The sequence below is a fragment of the Glycine soja genome, chromosome 13, assembly GCF_004193775.1.
Source record: "Glycine soja cultivar W05 chromosome 13, ASM419377v2, whole genome shotgun sequence".
Lineage (NCBI taxonomy): Eukaryota > Viridiplantae > Streptophyta > Magnoliopsida > Fabales > Fabaceae > Glycine > Glycine soja.
The window spans coordinates 21,186,536-21,206,154 of NC_041014.1; the positions used below are offsets into that span (position 1 = coordinate 21,186,536).

A 19,619-nucleotide genomic window follows, 5' to 3' on the forward strand; every position below is an offset into this window, starting at 1 on the left:
TGTGTATTGGTAAAACAAATGCTCATTTATTTTTTCTATTTTCAGAACCATAAATTTACTTAAAGCAGCGATATCTTTTAAGTATTATTATATCACATATGGAAGTAAAGCAGCAACCATAAAACATGTTTTTTAAGTGTAGAAGAAAGTAAGCATTATTAACATGTCGGGGGTGCAATATAAGGTAAACCAATTGCAGAACAGAAGTGAGTGGCGTGAGATGGGAAAGGATCACTGCACACCATCATTGTAAAAATAAGATGTGAATCAGAATTTTCTCTCAGAAAAGAAAAAAGAAGTGAACAAACTTCAAAAAATTTCATGCATATATATACCACCCGTACTTTCTTCCTTACACTGCAGTAATTTTGTGGGGCAACTAATGTTAATTGACCATACCACCCTCTTTGTTGACTCTGATCACCCATGTGTGTACCTCCCGTACTGTCACCAACAAAATTTAACACTCCACCATTATCCCGCCGCTACTGTATTGGATAATTTTCTCCCTCCGTCAGAAAAAATAAAATCTGACTATACAATAATATCACAAAAGTGAGAAAAATTATAACCAGAAATAAATTAATGTGGGATTATTTAGGTTTAATTAATAATTTTATATCGAATTCTAATTATATAATTGCATTAAATACTTAAAAAAACGTTTTATCATTTATATAATTTTATTCGAATCAAACATAATTTACCTTCGATCTCAGATACTTGTTGTCCAAAAAAAATATATAAAAAAAATATCATTAAAATTTAATCAACTATTCCTAACTAATTCTTTAAATTTACTGTCGCGCACCTTCTATCCAGATAAATATATTAAAGTAAGAGTATAATTTTTATAAACCGATATCTTATACCGTCAGTCACTTCACAGAAAATAAAATGCACTGAAATTTTTTTTATGCTGTTAACTAAATGAAAATTTATAATAAATACGACTTTTTAGATATTTTTTATAAAAATAAATAAATTTATTATACAATAATTTCTATTAAAGAACAATATGATATTGTTAATTTTTATTACAATATTTCCCGTACATAACTACTATATTTTTAATAATAAACATGAAGAGTGTGCTTTGTTTGAAACACAAAAACATAAGTGGAAGGACAGAGAAACAACCTAAAAATGGAAGGGCTGTGAGGTTGTCTTTCATCTTGCAGTTGGAATCATTGAAAAAAAGGAAGAAAATAATATTTTTTATATATAAGGAAGAGATTCACATCATTCAATAATAAGTCCAATTTTAAGAGGAAAGGTGGTTTTTGTTTTAAAATTCTTAATTTATCTTTATTTTTGTACACTTTCTTTTTTATTAAGAGTATTTATATAATTGATAAAAAAAATTGTATTTATATAAATTTATATGCATATTTTACTTGCATATCAAATTAACTTTTTTGTTGATTCGAGTAATATTATAGTTGATTTTCTTAAATAAGATCATTGTTTAAGTTATGTAAATGAAAAAATATATACTTAAAATAAGAAAATCCTATTAGAGATAATTAACTAATTTTTTTTATAGAGATTAATTATTAGAAAAATTGATAAATATTTTATACTAATAACATATTAAAAAAATCATACAAATAAACTTAAGTATCAAATAAATTAAAAATCATTAATATTTTTATCAACCATGTTGATTTAAGACATTTCTTATATTTCAATTACTCATAAAACTTGTAACATCTAAGTGATAATATGTATGAAGAAAAATGTGGAAAAAAAAAAGACAATCAATGAAGAGAAATAGACAGCACATAGTTAAAATATTGTCCTACAATACAATGCAGTGCCATGTCACGCCAGAGCACTCCCTTTCGATATGGGTCTGATGTATGTATGAAGTTATGGTGCAGGTTTGTGATGGCATATGGTGTATGTGGATGCTACACTAACTGCGACGCACCAAAAAATAAATGCAGTGTCACCAAATAGACACTAGTACTTTGATACTAAGACCGTGGACTGCAAAAATCAATTCAATCTCTATGAGACTATTATAATTCAATTAGTTTTTTCATCTGAATTCTAAGTGCATAATTATGTAATATTTAGAAATTAAAAATTGTGATATATAATAATTTTATCTTACTGGAAAAAAAATATTGCGTTCAACAAGATAAAATATTTTATTTTGGTGGAACAAATATTAATTAGTCACCATCAAAGATTTAACTCGGTTGAATTGTTTTAAATTTTTTATATATATCTTTGATCTTTAGAGATAAAATAATTATTAATTAATCATTAATCTGAGATGAAATTAAGTTTAAATCTTTTTAAAAAGACGTTGAACTATTTCATTTATAAAATTGATAAATATTTTATATTAATAATATGATTATAAAAAATCATGTCCAAATAAAATTAACTTACAAGTAGTTTTGTGTATATACAAGAATAAAAATATTAGATACTAAGGCAAGGACATTTTGGTAAAAAAGGAGATTGGACTACTCCAATTTCCAACCGAACCAAAACTGAAATGTAAAAATGTCGTTGAGTGAGTGAGTATCGCAATATGAATAGCAACAGCAATAGCATGCAGCTGCTTTTTATTTATTTATTTATTTATATTTATTCATTGACTGATTTTTATCTAACAAACAACGCAAACGCTTCTCTCTCTCTCACTCTCTTTCTTTCTCTATACAACTTGGAAGCTTTCTCTCTCTAAAAGCAAGCAAGGTCCTCCACCACCACCTCCAGTCTCCCTCTTTCACTCAGAGAAATACTGTGTGTGAGACCAGTTTTCGGTTCATGGATTCCTTTTCTCTTCTACAATTCCAAACATCTATTCTTGGTATTTCTCATATTTCATTCTTCTCTCTCTCTTTTACATTTTTTTTCTCTCTCTTTAATTTACTATTTTTTGGTTTATAACGGTGACCCGTGATGTGGATTGGATTTTTTGTTGTGCAGGTTCGAACAAGTTTTGGGCTTTTGGTGGTAATGTGGTGGGTTGAGTGATTCCTCTTGTTGCATAGCTATGGCTACAGATTCGTCTTTTGAGGGTGAATTGCTTATTTTGTCACTCTATTTGTGTGTTCTTCTTCTAATTTTCACCACTTTTTTGTTCTGTTGAAACGGAGGTGATTGAATTCTGTGAAGGATTCTTTATCTGTGTTATGTTCAGGCTCGTGAGATTTAACTTACCGCTCAATTTAACGATCCACATGTAGATTATTCTGTCTGGTATTTTAGCATTGTGACGTATCTGACTTCTCTGGGTTTTGATTTAATTTGTTGTGATCTCTTTGTGCCTTTTCTAAATATTGGTTGGTGATTAGCTTTTGATTTCCTTTTTTTTTTCCTAAAAAAAAATTAGTTTTTCGTGATAGAGGTGCTTATTATTATTATTATTATTATTATTTAGTTTCTATTATTTGATTTAATTTTTGTTTTTATTTTCTTTTGTGATTGTGCATCTGGGGTCGTGGAATTCACGACCTGAGCTGTGTGTAATACTTTATAGATGCATTGTAAGGGAGAAAGGAGGGTTAGTAAGCTTGTAATTTGGTATACGATGTGCCAGCTAATAAATTTTCGGGTGTATGGGTTCTATATTAGGAGTATGGAGTCTCCAATAAAGGTCAAAGGAGATTAAGTCCAACTGCCTAATTGTCTTACTTGACTAATCCATTGCACGAGGTCTCGTATGTTTCTATTACTTACTGTGTTTTCAAGTGGTTGGTATGTCCTTGTCATGCAAAGTTAACTGGTTCCAGTTGTATACCTTTTATTATATTTGCTTGTTTTGCCCTTCTTGGTAATGTTTTTGAAGTAGTCAATGTTTTAGACTATAACAAAATTGAGGCCTGGTCAGATAACATACTGGACTGATTTATTACTCATGTGAAAGATAATTGCATTTTATCTAAAAAAAAGAAGATAATTGCATTCTTTTTGCATGTAGAAATTTAAGTATTTCTGCCTGTAGTCTCAAGAAGTTTCTAATTTCTAGTTGATGACATGTCTGGCATGAATACATGTTATGGAAGGAGTCTTTGTAGAGCCAGTCTTGTCTCCTTTACTGCTTGGAGGTTTTAAAATTGGAATACATTCATGTATCTAATGTGCTGATATATGTTTTCTTTTTCCTTAATCTCAGGCCTTGCACTTGATCCTTCTAAGTGCAGTAAATTGAGTATGGAGGAAAAAAGAGAACTTGTATATGAAGTATCTAACTGGTTGCATGGTGCATCTGAGATGCTGCAGTCATGGAGTCGTCAAGAGATTTTGCAAATATTGTGTGCAGAAATGGGGAAAGAGAGAAAGTATACTGGGCTGACAAAGTTGAAAATTATAGAAAATCTTCTAAAGATTGTTTCTGAAAAGAAATCAGGCGGGAATGAAACTGCGACAGACCCTGAACCACAATCTTCTCCTGCACCTGGTCAGAAGCCTGCCAAAAGGCAGAGAAAGTCTGAGAATCCTTCTCACATCCCTGTTCCTGCGACCAGCGTTCCAGTCAATAATGGTGGTGATTCTATTAATACCACATTCTGCAAAAACTCAGCTTGCAAAGCTACCCTGAATCAATCAGATGCATTTTGCAAAAGATGTTCATGCTGCATTTGTCATCAATATGATGACAACAAAGACCCTAGCCTGTGGTTAATATGTAGTTCTGAGAATCCATTTCCTGGTGTTTCTTGTGGCTTGTCATGCCACCTTGAGTGTGCTTTAAAACATGATGGTTCAGGAATTGGCAAGGATGGTGAGCGTCCCAAGCTTGATGGAGGCTTCTACTGTGTCTCTTGTTGGAAAATAAATGATTTACTCGGGTAATCATGCTGATGCTTTTCACTTTTCAGCTTCTTGGATGACATCATGTATCCATTTAAAAATTTCTGCCTCTTTTTTTCCTATATCTTGGAAGGTCTTCTATGCTATAAACTTACTACACATGCAAATTCTTAGCATGTAATAGGGTTCTAGAAGATTGTATTTGGTCACTTGTTTACAAAATGCATCAAAAGACTTCCAAAATAGACAATAATGTGGAAAAAGTCAACTGAGTTGTCTTAGAATACTCTTCATGCAAGTTAAAATCTTGTCCTTCGTCATGTTAAAGTCTTAGAATTCTCATGACCAATTAAATATCGGTTAGCAGAATTGTCCAGTTTAACTGTATGAAATGAGTCAATAATATTCCTCACGACCAAGTATTATTTTTAAAAAATAAAATAAAAAATCTCCTCCCTCCCTTTTCTTTTGCTGAGTTCATAAAAAGCTTTAGGTTGTGTATAATAGAAAATTGTAGCATGGCTTTATTTAGTTCATTAGGACTGATATTTCAAGATGAATATTAGGCATGATCAGTTTTGTGAAAGAGAGAGATTCATTATTTGTTGAATGTTATTTTTGATTGCTTAGCTATGGTAAGACACTCTACTCAACATTATGACCAAGATATTGTGATTGCTCAATCAAAAGATGGTAAAGTTGTTCTTTTAATGTGTGGTGTATGTGCCATATTCCTTTTAGGATGAAATTTGGGAAATATGTAAGGTAAGATCAATCTCATCTTGGCTTGTTTCTTAAAATGTATTAGATGCTGGAGAAAACAACTGATGGTAGCAAAGGATACTAGACGCGTAGATATACTCTGTTATCGTGTCTCCTTAAGCCAAAGACTTTTACAAGGAACTGAAATGTATGAAGAACTTTATAAAATTGTTGATGAAGCAGTGAAGAAACTTGAACCTGAAGTGGGTCCACTCACTGGCTCACCGGTGAAGATTGGAAGGGGGATTGTGAACAGGCTTTCTTCGGGACCTGAGGTTCAGAAACTCTGTGGTTTTGCTCTGGAATCACTTGATTCATTATCGAAAAGGATCTTGCCTTTGTCACCCAAGCCAACAAATCAAGGTGATCATCTTTTTTTTTTTTTTTGCTCAATTTCCCTTGTGGATCTATATCATTTACAATTTCACTTGTGGTTTGTTTTATATATGGAACTGACTACTTTACTGCTTCCGTTTATTTTATCTTAATTTTGATCTCTTATTTGGTAATTGGTACAGATATTGAAATACTTGAGTGTAAAGAAGAAATGATTTTATACGGAGATTTATGTTTGGAATGGTCTCCCAAAAGTAACTTTGGATAATTGGTGGAGATACCAAAATTACTTTTGACCACATGTAATAATGTTAATTTATTTTGGGACCCAAAACTATTTCTGGGATCAGCAGCCAAACATGGGACATGACCAACTTCCTAGGTTTTTTTTTTTTTTTTTTTTGTATATGAACTTGTATTGGATTCTATTTCAAGGTACATAACTATGGTATTGGATGCAAACATAGAACAGTTATCAGCTTATTATTTTTTTGTCACTGGGTCTAGATTCTCAAAGAATGTAATAATATTGATCTCTGTGTACATACTTTACATTTTCAGATGCATATTTGCTCGCTCCAAATATGTTGAGGTTTGAAGATGTCACTGCCACTACCCTCACTATTATTTTGGGTTCTGAAGAACCCTCTGGTGAAATTCTTGCTGGTTACACCTTGTGGCATCGCAAAGTTGATGATGTGGACTATCCCACGGACCCAACTTGCACCTCGCTCTTACCAAATAGAAGGTTCAGTGTCTCGGGCCTAATTCCAGGTACAGAATACAGTTTCAAAGTTGTTTCCAATGATTTGAGGGAGTCAGGTATGTGCGAAGTTCAAGTCTCAACAGAGCATGGTGAGGAAGAAGTCCCTAATTGCTCAGCAACTGAAAGAAGTCAGAGCCCGGTAACCAACTGTAGCAGCCTTTCCAATCCATCATCCGTGGAAGATGAAACTAATAACTGTAATCCATATAGTGACCTGACTGATAACCGAGCAGACCATTATCCTTCTTATCACAAGGATAGCAACAAACTTGCTTCTGGAAATTTATCCAATGATGCTATTAACTGTTCCAATCTAGGTGGTGTGGGACTTCCTCCTGATGCAGATTCTTTGTCAGACAAACAGCATGCTGGAGGAACGACTGCCTCCATACCTAGTTCTGATGTGCTAAAGCTCGAAAACAAGCATTCACCAGAGGAACAAATCACTGAGGACATGAGCACCGATGATGGGTTGATTTCCCCAGCTCTAACAGGGAGGGAATGTGTGCCGTTAGTGGGTAGCTCGGAAGGAGGCTTGCCTAATACTCCCTGCAAGTTGGAAACACTTAAGGATGGACCTGGAAAGAATAAAAGATCTAAGTCCAGTGGCAAAGATCAAGAAAATGTATCCGGGAAAAGGGAGGGTCCCCAAGATGGAAGCACATCCAAGAAGAGAAGTGGAGAAAGGCAAGAGGAGGGCCGTGTTGCAAATGGCTTTTCGGATCGTGATTTTGAGTATTATGTGAAGGTGATTAGGTGGTTAGAGTGTGAAGGTCACATAGAAAAGAACTTCAGGCAGAAATTTCTGACTTGGTACAGCTTAAGAGCCACCCCTCAAGAAGTTAGGATTGTGAAAATATACATTGATACATTTCTTGAAGATCCTGCATCTCTTGCAGAGCAACTTGTGGACACCTTCTCGGAATGTTTGTCCAGCAAGAGAACATCAGTTGTGCCAGCGGGGTTCTGCATGAAGCTTTGGCATTGACCAGATTTTGTAGGTCCAGCTACTAGCCGCAAGCTTGCCATGCAGTAATTCTTTAGATTTTTAATATATTCTTCATTTAGACAGTTCAAATACATATATTTATTTCAACATTATCATTCATATGATGATGTAAGAATTTTAGATTTACTTTTATTATACAATTACTATTTAAATTGATAATTTTTTTTTCCAATTTGCAACTCGGTCATCGATACACTTTTTGGTAGGTAACATTGAAGAATTTATACTAAATTAATTTATCTATAGTTTTAGTCTTCTCTAGCTGACGAGGCTCTCAATTTGTTAAAAGTTTTTCGACCCATGAATTGAAGGTCTATTATTGGCGTGGATCTTTAATCTTCTAACAATTTTAGTGTTGACTATGTAATCGTGGAGATTAAGTGGACGATATTTTGACACATCATTAGTGAGCAATAATTAAAGCTAATCATTGATGGAGTAATACTTAGTAAAAGTTAATGATTTATCCAGAAATTCAGAATTATTCCGCAAGTTAATCTCACTTTTATAAATGTCTGAACTCTTACGCTGCTGCTTAAAGCATGTGTTTCACTATCTTAGGGAATTTTATCAGAGGTTAGTTGAGTTGTGTTGTCAATCATGAAAGGATGAAAGTTAATAATAGTCGCGTGTTTAACGAAAGTTCCTGTCGCAAGAATAATATTATGGTTTGTTGGACCAGTCTCGCCAGTGATTATTGCAGCAATGAGTTGGTTAATGAATCACAGAATTTGATTTATCTGTTTTGTTTTTCGTTTTCCAACTTATCTCACACGAGTTGATGACTGGATTGATTAATCCTTTTCAAACCATATACATTCACTGAAGTATGTCTTCAACAAAAGATTTTTATACATAAAGTCAAGAATTGAATCTTGATTAACATACTTTAAGAACTCAACTATCTACCAATGTGTGTTGAGCCTTGTTGGTTTTGGATTTATTTGGTGCAATTTGACATATCACAATGGTATGTGTGTATTTGAACGAGGGAATTGACCTTTTTCCGTGAGTTGAAGAATTGTACAAATGTGAAGCTCAACACATCTCTTATTGGGTGTTGCTAATGCGGGTGCAGCTGCGGTTGAATAGGAACTTTTGAGCTCCGTACCGCATTGATTGAAATCTATGAATACTAGGACTAGATGGCCTATAAATAATCAATTGGCAAAGGTTTGACTCAAACAAATTGTTGTCAATTGGCATAGTGCTTTGCAATCACAAATATCTATTGCATGAAGATGCATAATGTATATGGTGTCCCACCATCCGTTGATCACTATAGATGCATGGTTGATATTTTGAGTCAAGGTGAACAAATTAAAAAGGATGATATGTTCAATAACGTAATATGCACTAGAAAGGACAGGGAAATGGGAAGTATTAGAAGGAATTAAGGCCTCAAAAATATCAAAATATAATGGAAGGAAGTACGACATTGTGCCATAATGGGTAATTGCTAGGAGTTTCTTAGAAATTGATCAAATCGTCCACAATGTTGAAGTAGTATAGGAAAGTAGCTCGAGGATTTCAATATAACAAGATACACTTTATTTTTATTCTTACTATTTGAAGTAGTACAGTTTGGTTCACATAGATTTCAGACTCATAAGACATGTTCAAGAGAGACACCAGTGTGCTGTAAGTTGGTTTTGCCAGTGCAATTTGAAGTCATTTTTTATTTGGCTAGTAGAGAAGGTTGTTTGGATTCCTACGATGTCCACATCCAGCCAAACATAATTTTATAATGTGCACTAGAAAGGCCATATGAAAAAGTGGAGGAATCGTTTGTTTATTTTATTTCAACTTGTTGGCACAATTTACTCAGCACCAGGAATTGGCGGGCCCCTGTCAGCACCGCAAGTGTTAATAAAATTGTGTAAAGAGATAATCAAACTCTCCCTTTTCTTGTGCCCACCGTCTACTTATACTATACACATTATTTAAGGATCACCAAAGCCTATTTCTTTAGTCCTTATGTTATGTCTAACTCTACCTCGTTCAAGATCAAACATTGATTCTTAGTTGCATAGCCCTTGTCATATCTCTTTTTTTAATCGAAACCTTCCATTCAACACTTATAGTTGAATAAAATGTCTGCTGCAACTTTTGCAGCTCATATTGCTGGGGCTGGCTTTGTAGGCTTGAAGTCCAACTCATCAAATCTTTGCCCCAGTACTGGATCCATAGGATGGAAAAGGAAGATTGTTTCAAATGGTTCTAAAACTTACTGCATGAAGGTGAAGTGATCAAATTCATTGTCCATATATATGATGTGTTTAAACTATAACATGATTTAATCTATTGAGTTTATACTTCCAACAGACATGGAATCCCATCAACAATAAGAAGTTTGAAACACTGTCCTACCTGCCACCCCTTTCAGATGAATCCATTGCAAAGGAGATTGACTACATGCTCAAGAAGGGATGGATCCCTTGCCTTGAATTTGATGAGGTTAGCTTCAGATAAATTTAGATTATTATGTTGTAGATTTATGCTTTTTCTTTAATTTCCTTTGGAGAAAGAAATTATATTTACATTAGAATTGTTTATATTGATTCATCTAAAATACGTATAAAAGACTAGCAATTCTCATGCCATCGAGAATAAATAAAACTTACGGATTTGACTTCTGTCAAGTAAAGGAAGTGCATCTCAGATAATAAAATACATTAATAACCATTGATTAAAAAATCAGCAGTTAAGATAGTAACTAAACTCAAAGTTTATTTGTACACATTTTATTTTATTTTTTTTGCAATTTCAATGGTTGATTTGTTGGTCAACCATAATAAATGCAATTTATTCTCTCAAATATATATATATTTTTTACTTTAAGGGGTTGGATGTAAAACTTTATAATTGTTACGAGCTTTGATCTAATCTAGGCTAGGCTGATTCTGTGTCGTTGTATCATGGAGAATTTTATATATATTTATGTTTTTCCATTGATGCTTTGGTTTTATAAAGATGGTTGTATATCCTAGTAACATGGAACTGTGTTGTTTGGAACATGAAATTAGTTGGGGTGTGTTCGTAGAGAAAACAGCCATATGCCAGGGTACTATGACGGTAGGTATTGGACATTGTGGAAGCTACCAATGTTTGGTTGCAGTGACTCTTCGCAAGTGCTGAAGGAGATCCATGAATGCAGAAGAGTGTATCCAAATGCATATATACGTTGCTTAGCATTTGATAACCAGCGTCACATGCAGTCCATGGCTTTTATCGTTCACAAACCTGATATCACTACTACCACTTGAGCCTTTTTGCTCTTGTTAATTTATCTTCATTTCCCCAATTTCTCTCTCTTTAAAAAAATGTAATATGAACTTTGCTGTTTACTTATCTAGCGGTATGAATAAGATGGAATTGGAAGTCGCAGCCGTTTGTTTGAATAGAACGTAAAGACGTTATTGAGTTTGTTTTCATTTTGAAGTTATAATTCTACCACACATTTAGCTTGCAATTGATTACCATCACGCTGTATTTCTTAAATTAAGGGCAAATATACTTTTTTGTTTTAGTTGCATACTGTAATCATAGTTTTATTTAATATGGTGTTTCCTTTTTACCTTTTATCAAAATCGTTATGTGAATTTGACTAACTCCATGTCATTTATAGTGGGTCACATATTCCGTGAGGGCACTAACTTAGACACTTTTTGTTGGTGAAACTACATTCTCGCTTTTATTACTAAACTTTTGTACAGGACAGAACCGCTCTATCTTACTACAGGTTTAAGTAGAGTTTAGTTTGGCATTCTAAGGGTTTAGCTCCATGTCCCCCCTTGGTTCTTTGTTGCTTTCTTTTTATTCTTTTGTTGAATGATATTGGGTGGTGCAGGTTTTGCTGGGGGTTGTTTTGGTGCCAACTTGGTTGGGATAAAAACAATCACCAACTTCTGTCACATCCTTCTTTTGCTTAAAAACATAATCCATTATGGTAGGCAAAAATGATCTGGCCTCTGCATAGGTTCCACACACATGGTTTATTCCGTGTACAAGGATCGAGGGATGGATTTCTCTTTTTTGGATCAAGAAGGATTGGAGGATTTTTATTTGTATTATTATTAGTATTTTCTTATATTTTTGCAAAACTAGCCCATAGATTTCAGCATGTATCCCTTGATTTAAAGTGTCAATTTGTGTGCATGTATGATTGCGGATCACAAACAAGAATATTTTGCCTAAGCAATCGAGTTAGTGGGTTAGGAGAGATCATTGATTTGATCTCTAAGCCCCTAGTTTCTTAGGAAGTGAAGCATGAATGTGGTCCTTGTTGACTATGGTACGAGTAAATCACCATTAAACAATCGATTTTCTCTAATATTATAGTGTTCTTTGTGCCAAGTGCCAACGCCAAATTACCTAAGGGACACGTGAGGCCGTGTCCCATTGTCCCTTTCCCCCTCCCCCTTCCATTTTTCTTTTGGCAACATCACATGTATAACTAATAAACTATACTACTTTACTAAGCTAGCTTACCGAAATTTCCCGTCATTCAAGACTTAGGCATTCGGAAAAAATACGTCGCCTGATTGCTCCTTTCACCAACATATACCATGCCTAGAAACCATAGTATACAATTAACACTTTTCTGTTGTGATCTAAAAATGGTTGCTAGATAATTGTAATTCTTAATGATTGATTATATGTCATACAAAAATTTCAAGTGATTGGAAGTTGTACTTTTTTATTTAAGAATATATAAAAGTGAGGCAGGGATATAAAATAATTGAGTCATTTTTTAATAAGGTGATAAATCATACATCCTCAACATTTTTGTCCAGATATAAAATAATTGAGTCATTTTTTAATATGGTGTTGATAAGTATAAATCATATCATGAACATTTTCATCCATTAGAATACTTAATTTTGATGCTCAAAGTCCAAGAATTGAAAATAGGATAAGCAACTTTCCCAAATTCCAAACAAATTTGATGTTACCTCTTCTATTAATCAGGGGAAAAACACAAATAAATTGTAAAACCATATAATTTAGCTGCACCAAATTTGTCCAAGATTTACCACTGTTTAGGTCCAGAAAGGTAGAAACCATGGCGGGCATACCACAAAATGATAGAACCGATAAATATTCTTATAAATATTTTTAATATCTTTGATATTTGGCCATTAGTCTATTTGCAACCTTGATTTAAGCAGTCACTCTTGTATATTATTCCTGTTTTGAATGGAATATGGGGACGGAACAAATTCCTTCATGGTATCACGAGACCTAGGGAACTTTCCTGTCTTCTCGGCTATTTTTGGGCATTGCAATAACTAAACATGTAGGTGGTTTATTTCTTTCCCAACGAAAATATGCTGAGGAGATCATAGATAAAGCTGGCATGACTTCTTGTAAACCTACTCCAACACCAATGGACAGCAAAGCTAAGCTTAGTGTCTCCTCAGGTTCTCTATACGAGGATTCAACTTATTATCGCAGTTTAGCAAGAGCATTACAGTACCTTACTTTTACGAGACCTAATATATCATATATTGTACAACTAGTATATTTACACATGCATGATCCAAAGATTGAACATATGAATTCCCTTAAACGAATTACGTGTTATGTAAAAGGCACCCTAGACTTTGGCTTACATTTGTACAAATCATCATTTTTTTTCTCCCATTTCATACACTGATGCCGATTGGGGTGGATGTCCCAACACTAGACGATCCACTTCTGGTTATTGCGTTTTTTTATAGATAATTTGATCTCTTGTTTCTCTAAACGACAACCCGTTTTGTCTCGGTCGAGTGTCGAAGCCGAGTATAGAGGAGTAGAAAATGTTGTTTCCGAGTCTTGTTGGATTTGTAATCTACTTCTAGAACTTCATTGTCCAATCCACAAGGCTACATTGATGTACTATGATAACGTGACTGCGATATATCTCTTCAGTAACCCTGTTCAACATCAGCGCACTAAACATGTTGAGATGGATATACATTTTGTATGTGAGAAAGTTGCTCGTGGACACGTTCGTGTCCTTCATGTTCCCTCTCGCTATCAAATAGCTGACATTTTCACTAAAGGGCTTTTGCACATACTTTTTGATGATTTTTGAGCCTATCTCATTGTACGAGAACCTCTCGCTTCGACTGCGATTGTATGATCGAATCTGTAAATATTCTTATAAATATTTTCAATATCTTTGTATATCTTTTATATAGACAATTAGCCTTTTTGCAGCCTTGAATTAAGTTGGCACGTAAATATTTTTAATATCTTTGATATTAAGAAATTAGTTTATTTGCAGCCTTGAATTAAAGCAGACACTCTTGTATATTATTCTCGTTTTGAATGGAATATGAGGATAGAACAAATTCCTTCACAAAACAATAAACTCAATCTGTTAGGATAAGACTCATTCGAAGATTTGCAACCGAGCCTAAATGATGTGTTAGGTAAAAAAGAGAGAAATTTTTATTATTTTTATCCACACTTTTTACATTATACTTGAATTAAAAAATTTCTATTTTATTTTTATTTTTTAAACCAAACACACTAAGGAGAAGTTGAAGTAGGGACCAGAATGCGTACGTAACATCTTACACCCATTGCTATCCAAATGTGAGTCCTATATCTATCTTATGGTTCCTCTTTTAAGTTCAAAGACCTGCATCACTTAGTTTTTGCACTGCATAAGATGTTCGGGTTTATCCTTTGCGTTTCTTCCTTTTGATTGCGATTCAAAATTCACAATAGAGCCGATTCCAGACTTGGTTGTCAGTATAGCACCGGAACATGTCACTTCGGTCAACATGCACAAGAATTTTCACTTTAAATGGCTGTTAATTTTGAGATTTTTTTCTTAAAAAAAGACAAGTAAACTAAAATGCTTGACATGAAGAAAATTATTTCATCACGAATTTTCAGTGGTATACTTAATCTAGTTCTTCAAGTTTGACTATGTTTTGAAAAAAATTTGTTGTGTTTATCCTTCTCTACCATCCTATTTTAAAATATAAACTCAGAACTTGAATTAAACTTAGTTCATTTCAATATAAACGACTCCATTAACAACACCAAATAATTATATGTGTGCCTCTTAATTATATTTTGTATCATGCATAGCTTTGAATGACATTAATAACTATTTTCAATCATTCTATAATTGATTTTAATATTTTAAAAGTTTAAATGAAGTTTGGAGTTTTATATAGGCTTTATTATTTTAAATGGTTCCCTTTGTTCTTAAGTTCTTCAAAATTTGATAACTAAATTGATTTATTTTTCAAAATGTAAAGACCAGATTAATTCATCTTTAACAACCTGAATACCAAATTAAATCTTTTAAAAATTTAAAGATCAAATTGATTCATTTTTAAGAATTTAAGTATCAAATTAAATCTTTAAAATTTGGAAACCAAATTTAACTATTTGAAATAATTTGATGACCAAATTCATAATTAAGCCTTTTATATATTACCAACTTCATTTTTTCATCTAAAATCTTTATTTTATCTTTAAGATCACAAAATTTATAGCAACTCTTTAAAATTATTAGTTAATTATGTTGAAAAGTCACACAAAAAACTCCAAAAAGTTCATCTACATTGGATTAAATGTAACATATTTATCCTTCAAGGAGATCAATTATATATTTTAAAATAAGAAGAAAATAATTTCATAATTTAATTAAAATATATACTTGGTAAAGAAATAATTTGCAATATCATCTAATCATGAATCGCCATATTTTTTACTAGTGACTTTCTATAATAATTATTTTAAAAATTATATTAAAAATAATTTTTAATCAATTGACTATTATTAAAGATTGTCCCAACAAAGTATCAAAAGTAAACTCATAATTAAACATCTCTCGGTATTAAAGATTATGATTTAAGTCCCCGAATAGGGCATGTATGCTATTCTCCCCTTGAGTCTACTAAGGGGGAGAAGGATATGTCTTGACATAATAGCCAGAAATTATTGTTTTCTTTCTCGTTCATACTCGAGCGAAATTGATTTTTCTAGTTCGTCCCGGGGAGGGGATTTTGAGATTGCATGGCAGGATTCGAAAATCGAAAGTCATGCCCTTTTGTCCCGCTAGCTCACCAGTCACCACTGAGGGCTATTCAACAGGGAGGAGCAACAATAGTTTGAGTCAGAGTTAATAAACATCCACATCCCTTGGTCAGGATATTGAGTACAGAAAGTTCCATAATCAGACCTCGTGACTCATGATATAATTGCTGCTATTATCACCAGTTTGTGGGGAATTCTTAGGTACTCCTAGATCAAAAGATTACTCTTGCTTTGTACATTAAATGTGTATCAGCATAGATATAAGCATTAAAACTAATAGTTTAGGGCAGAGAGTTAACAAACTCGCACACCTAGAATCACTTGATTACATAAAGCATGTGCATCCCAAGGCGTAAGGCATGCAGATAAATGTACATACCGCATGAAAATTTGGCAAATTCTATGAATGTAACTAGATAATTAGATGGGTAAAAAATGAAACATGCCTAACACCAATTACACAGGATATATTGAGCTGAAGGTAGCACGGTATATTAAATGAACGACACAAGTAACTGGTGGAACGCTTGCAAGCTTTCATTTTGGGTCCCACCAAGGGTTTCTGGCTCCAATATCCACATGATTAAACAACCACCAAAGGATATTACTCGTCTGCAATGAAAAATGGCAATAGTCGATTAAGCAGGCAAAGGAAAATACTTAGTAGTGTGAAGATATTTCCTACCAACAAGTAAAATGAGGAATAATGCATTTGCCGTTCTGAATGAAAATGAAAATAATGACTGACTCATTCATAAGCTTAGGGGTGGCTTTTTCTAAACAGGGATTTCATAGAAGTGACAGTAAATTACCATCATCCTTATTTCCTATAATGCTATTTCTAAGTTAAATTGGCACAGCTTATCCCTTTGAAAAGCAAACATACTAACATACCGTATTTCTGTTCTACAAACAAAATAAGTGCACTCCAGCAGTGAGCTCAATCTCAAATTATATAATATCTGCTTTATCAGAGCAAATATATAGTTACTATTGCTATTATATCCAATCACAATTCACGTTCCACAGTCTAACCAGTTGTGGTTGAAATCTCTTTACAGTTTATAGTCTCCAATCTTAGACAAGGCTTATAAAAAGATAAGTTTTTCTACAATCAGAGCCATAAATAACAAATACTTCACATTCCCTTCTCTTCATAACTCATAACTTCCATCCAACATGCCTGCCAATTCTTTGATCAATAATCTGTTTAGCAACCTGCATTACTAAATGGATCAATCATCAACAACCCAAGTAGCCAAAGAGCCTAGGCCTAAGTTTGGGAATGTATACAAGAGAAGCTAGAGGTGTTTTGCTGAAAGAAGGGAGAGAAGCATGTGAGGATGTGAAAGACTGCTAGTCCATAAGGCATATAGAAGAGAGAATTAAGGTGACAAGGTAGGTATACAGGGGACAAATCTGTTATGGGAAGGGTATGGACGAATTCTGTTGGTGAATTGAGGCTTCGGGTGAATTCTCATCTCTTAAGGATCATCCATTATCTGTTTTCAATCACCAAACTTGAATCATGTTACACATATTCAAATTTTCTTATTGCTACCATGAGTGGAAGTGACAAAGTGTGTCAAAGTCCTCCACACCGAATAACTACGCAACATACTTTTCTTTAACAATCATTAAAAACTCTGCCACTGTGATATTACTCACATTGTAAAACTGCAAAACATGAAAATTGATTCATATTGCTAGGGAAATTCAAATTACTATACATATTAGGACAAGAGTCTACAATTATATTATCTGACTACGATCACCTCTCCCATTCATCTCCGATTACATCAATCTCTCCTATATATTGAAAATTCAAATTAACCTCATAAACAAGATTTGTGAAATTTGAAAAAATATATTTAAAAACATCAGAGGGAAGGGAGGATAGTGATTTGTGAAGAAGGGTAAAATATAGGCAAGGTGGGAGTAATTTACTCTAAGGATAAGCATGATTGAAGACAAATAGGGGTTAGTTTTTAGGGGAGAAATATTTTACTAATTGACTTGTGATTGTTAGCCTAGGGGAAAAATGAGAGTAATTTATCATGGATACGAAACTCTCCATTTTGGGTGTAATAGTTTTCATTGTCAAGGTGTAAGATGACAGGAGATAAAAAATGGGAATATCAGGACTCATCTCCTGGATAAGATTACAGATAATAAAACACTACCGAATCAATGTTCAAGACAAAACACTCTAGCATCGCAAGAGAGCTATATAACCACAAATAAAATTGAGCTAACCTCATGCTACGCATGAATACTAAACTGAACAATATACGAAAATAACGGCACACTCCAACAACATGAATAATAGCTATCATCACAAATCCACACACACTGTTGTTGCTAATTTGCAATTAATCGTCACCGTCTGGAAGAGGAAAACAATTTAATTTTCAATCATATGCTGAATTAAGCTAAATCCGAATCTAATTGCAAGTGGCAACCATCAAATTCAAACCAAACCCTAATCCACGATTAATAATTAAAAAGAAAAGAAAATTGAACAGACCTGAATAAAAGAAAACCCTAGCGATTCTTCTCAGCAGGCAATGGGCGATTAAATCCGCCGCGGCGATTCATATACTGGCGCGGTTGGCGCTTGGTGACGGCTCTGACGCCGCTGACGTCAGCACCGGGAACCGGTTTCCCCTTGGTGGAGTCAAATCCGGTGGGAATCCCAAACATCTTCATCATCTCCAACTCGTCCTCGTTCCCCTCAGCTTCTCCTCCTCCGTCTCCGTTATCCTTCTGCTGCTTCTGCTGCTGCTCCTTCACGATGCCGTCCACGAAGTCCGATACCGCTTTCTTCGTCTCCTTGTGCTCCTCCTCCGTCGAGTCTCTCCGGTGGCGCTTCCGCGGCGGGTCAGGGGACGGCGTCCGGTGGTGCCGCCGGCGGTGGGAGCGTTCGCTGGGAGAGGGAGAGCGCAGGTGGCGGGAGCGGCCACGGTCAGGCGAACGCGAACGAGATCTCTTGCTGCGTGCTCGGTCACGGTCGCGATCACGGTCGTCCTTATCTCTTCTTCGTTCTCTTTCTCTGTCGCGAGTTCGGTCTCGGTCTCGATCACGGTCACGATCCGTCATGGTGGAAGGTGTGAAGGTGGAGATTGAGGTTCAGTTTAAGTTATGGTTCTAAACCACTCCATGCTACTACTACTGCTTCTTGCTTCTTGCTTCTTACTTAGTCACTTCAGTGGTTAAAAAAAACAATAAATAATATTTTTATAGAAAAAATAAATAAACTTTATCAAAAAATACAATGATGGTTAATTTTTATAATTGATTGTGCAGTGTTATTTAATCACAATCTAATAAGTTTTTAGAAATATTTTATTTTTTACATTTTTTTAATTTCTAATTTTTTAGATTCTAAAATAATTATTAGCATCTTCTAAACTATAAAAAGATAAAAGAAAAAACTTAGGCGCAAAACTTTTGATGTTAATATACAATTGAAATTTTATCTAAACAATTCATGGACATTTAAAACTAATATTGATTATTAAGGTAAAACTTGAATCGTCAATAACATTAATACTACTCACCTTAAGCTAGGTAAAAGGGAAAAATAAAATTGATTCAAAATAAATGTTAGGAAATTTTATATAGTTAGTGTACTACTACATTCTTTGCAACTTACAAATCTATAAGAACTTATTATTTAAATCTTTTTATACTTATTAGACCAATGTCTCCTAACATCTTCCTCTGAAATTAAAAATAAAAATGTCTCCTAACACGAATCAAATTTTGGGCCTATAAGCAACCCAAAATTCCCAAGTAACATTTGGGTTATCAAATTGTATTCCTTTCCGGCTCAGCTCACAATTAACTTGCATAGAAGGTTTAGGTCAGTTTTTCTTTGTATGAAATATATATTGAAAAAAAAAGATAATAGGATTGAAT

General features: G+C 33.9%; 3 protein-coding genes across 3 annotated transcripts; 2 read left to right on the top strand and 1 right to left on the bottom strand.

The window, feature by feature from the left end:
• The first annotated feature begins 2,640 nt into the window (after positions 1-2,640).
• LOC114381166 (VIN3-like protein 2) lies at positions 2,641-7,821 on the top strand. The gene is made up of 5 exons (XM_028340353.1): positions 2,641-2,830; positions 2,950-3,041; positions 4,139-4,814; positions 5,585-5,901; positions 6,436-7,821. The coding sequence occupies exons 2-5, from the start codon at positions 3,017-3,019 to the stop codon at positions 7,626-7,628; spliced, it is 2,211 nt and encodes a 736-aa protein (XP_028196154.1). The 5' UTR covers positions 2,641-2,830; positions 2,950-3,016; the 3' UTR covers positions 7,629-7,821.
• Positions 7,822-9,569: 1,748 nt separating this feature from the next.
• LOC114381256 (ribulose bisphosphate carboxylase small chain clone 512-like) lies at positions 9,570-11,121 on the top strand. The gene is made up of 3 exons (XM_028340475.1): positions 9,570-9,889; positions 9,975-10,106; positions 10,676-11,121. The coding sequence occupies exons 1-3, from the start codon at positions 9,743-9,745 to the stop codon at positions 10,913-10,915; spliced, it is 519 nt and encodes a 172-aa protein (XP_028196276.1). The 5' UTR covers positions 9,570-9,742; the 3' UTR covers positions 10,916-11,121.
• Positions 11,122-15,932: 4,811 nt separating this feature from the next.
• On the bottom strand, positions 15,933-18,893 carry LOC114382714 (U4/U6.U5 small nuclear ribonucleoprotein 27 kDa protein-like). The gene is made up of 2 exons (XM_028342294.1): positions 18,226-18,893; positions 15,933-16,310 (listed from the first exon to the last, which is right to left on the bottom strand). Exon 1 carries the CDS (start codon positions 18,795-18,797, stop codon positions 18,243-18,245), a length of 555 nt encoding a protein of 184 aa, XP_028198095.1. The 5' UTR covers positions 18,798-18,893; the 3' UTR covers positions 15,933-16,310; positions 18,226-18,242.
• Between the last annotated feature and the right edge of the window lie 726 nt (positions 18,894-19,619).

Coding starts and splice junctions, on each gene's coding strand:
- LOC114381166 (XM_028340353.1), top strand. CDS start 3,017: ATGGCTACAGATTCGTCTTTTGAGG. Junction 4,815..5,584: donor AAAATAAATGATTTACTCGG/GTAATCATGCTG, acceptor AAAATGTATTAG/ATGCTGGAGAAAACAACTGA. Junction 5,902..6,435: donor ACCCAAGCCAACAAATCAAG/GTGATCATCTTT, acceptor TTACATTTTCAG/ATGCATATTTGCTCGCTCCA.
- LOC114381256 (XM_028340475.1), top strand. CDS start 9,743: ATGTCTGCTGCAACTTTTGCAGCTCATATTGCTGGGGCTGGCTTTGTA. Junction 9,890..9,974: donor CTAAAACTTACTGCATGAAG/GTGAAGTGATCA, acceptor TACTTCCAACAG/ACATGGAATCCCATCAACAA. Junction 10,107..10,675: donor CTTGCCTTGAATTTGATGAG/GTTAGCTTCAGA, acceptor ACATGAAATTAG/TTGGGGTGTGTTCGTAGAGA.
- LOC114382714 (XM_028342294.1), bottom strand. CDS start 18,797: ATGACGGATCGTGACCGTGATCGAGACCGAGACCGAACTCGCGACAGA.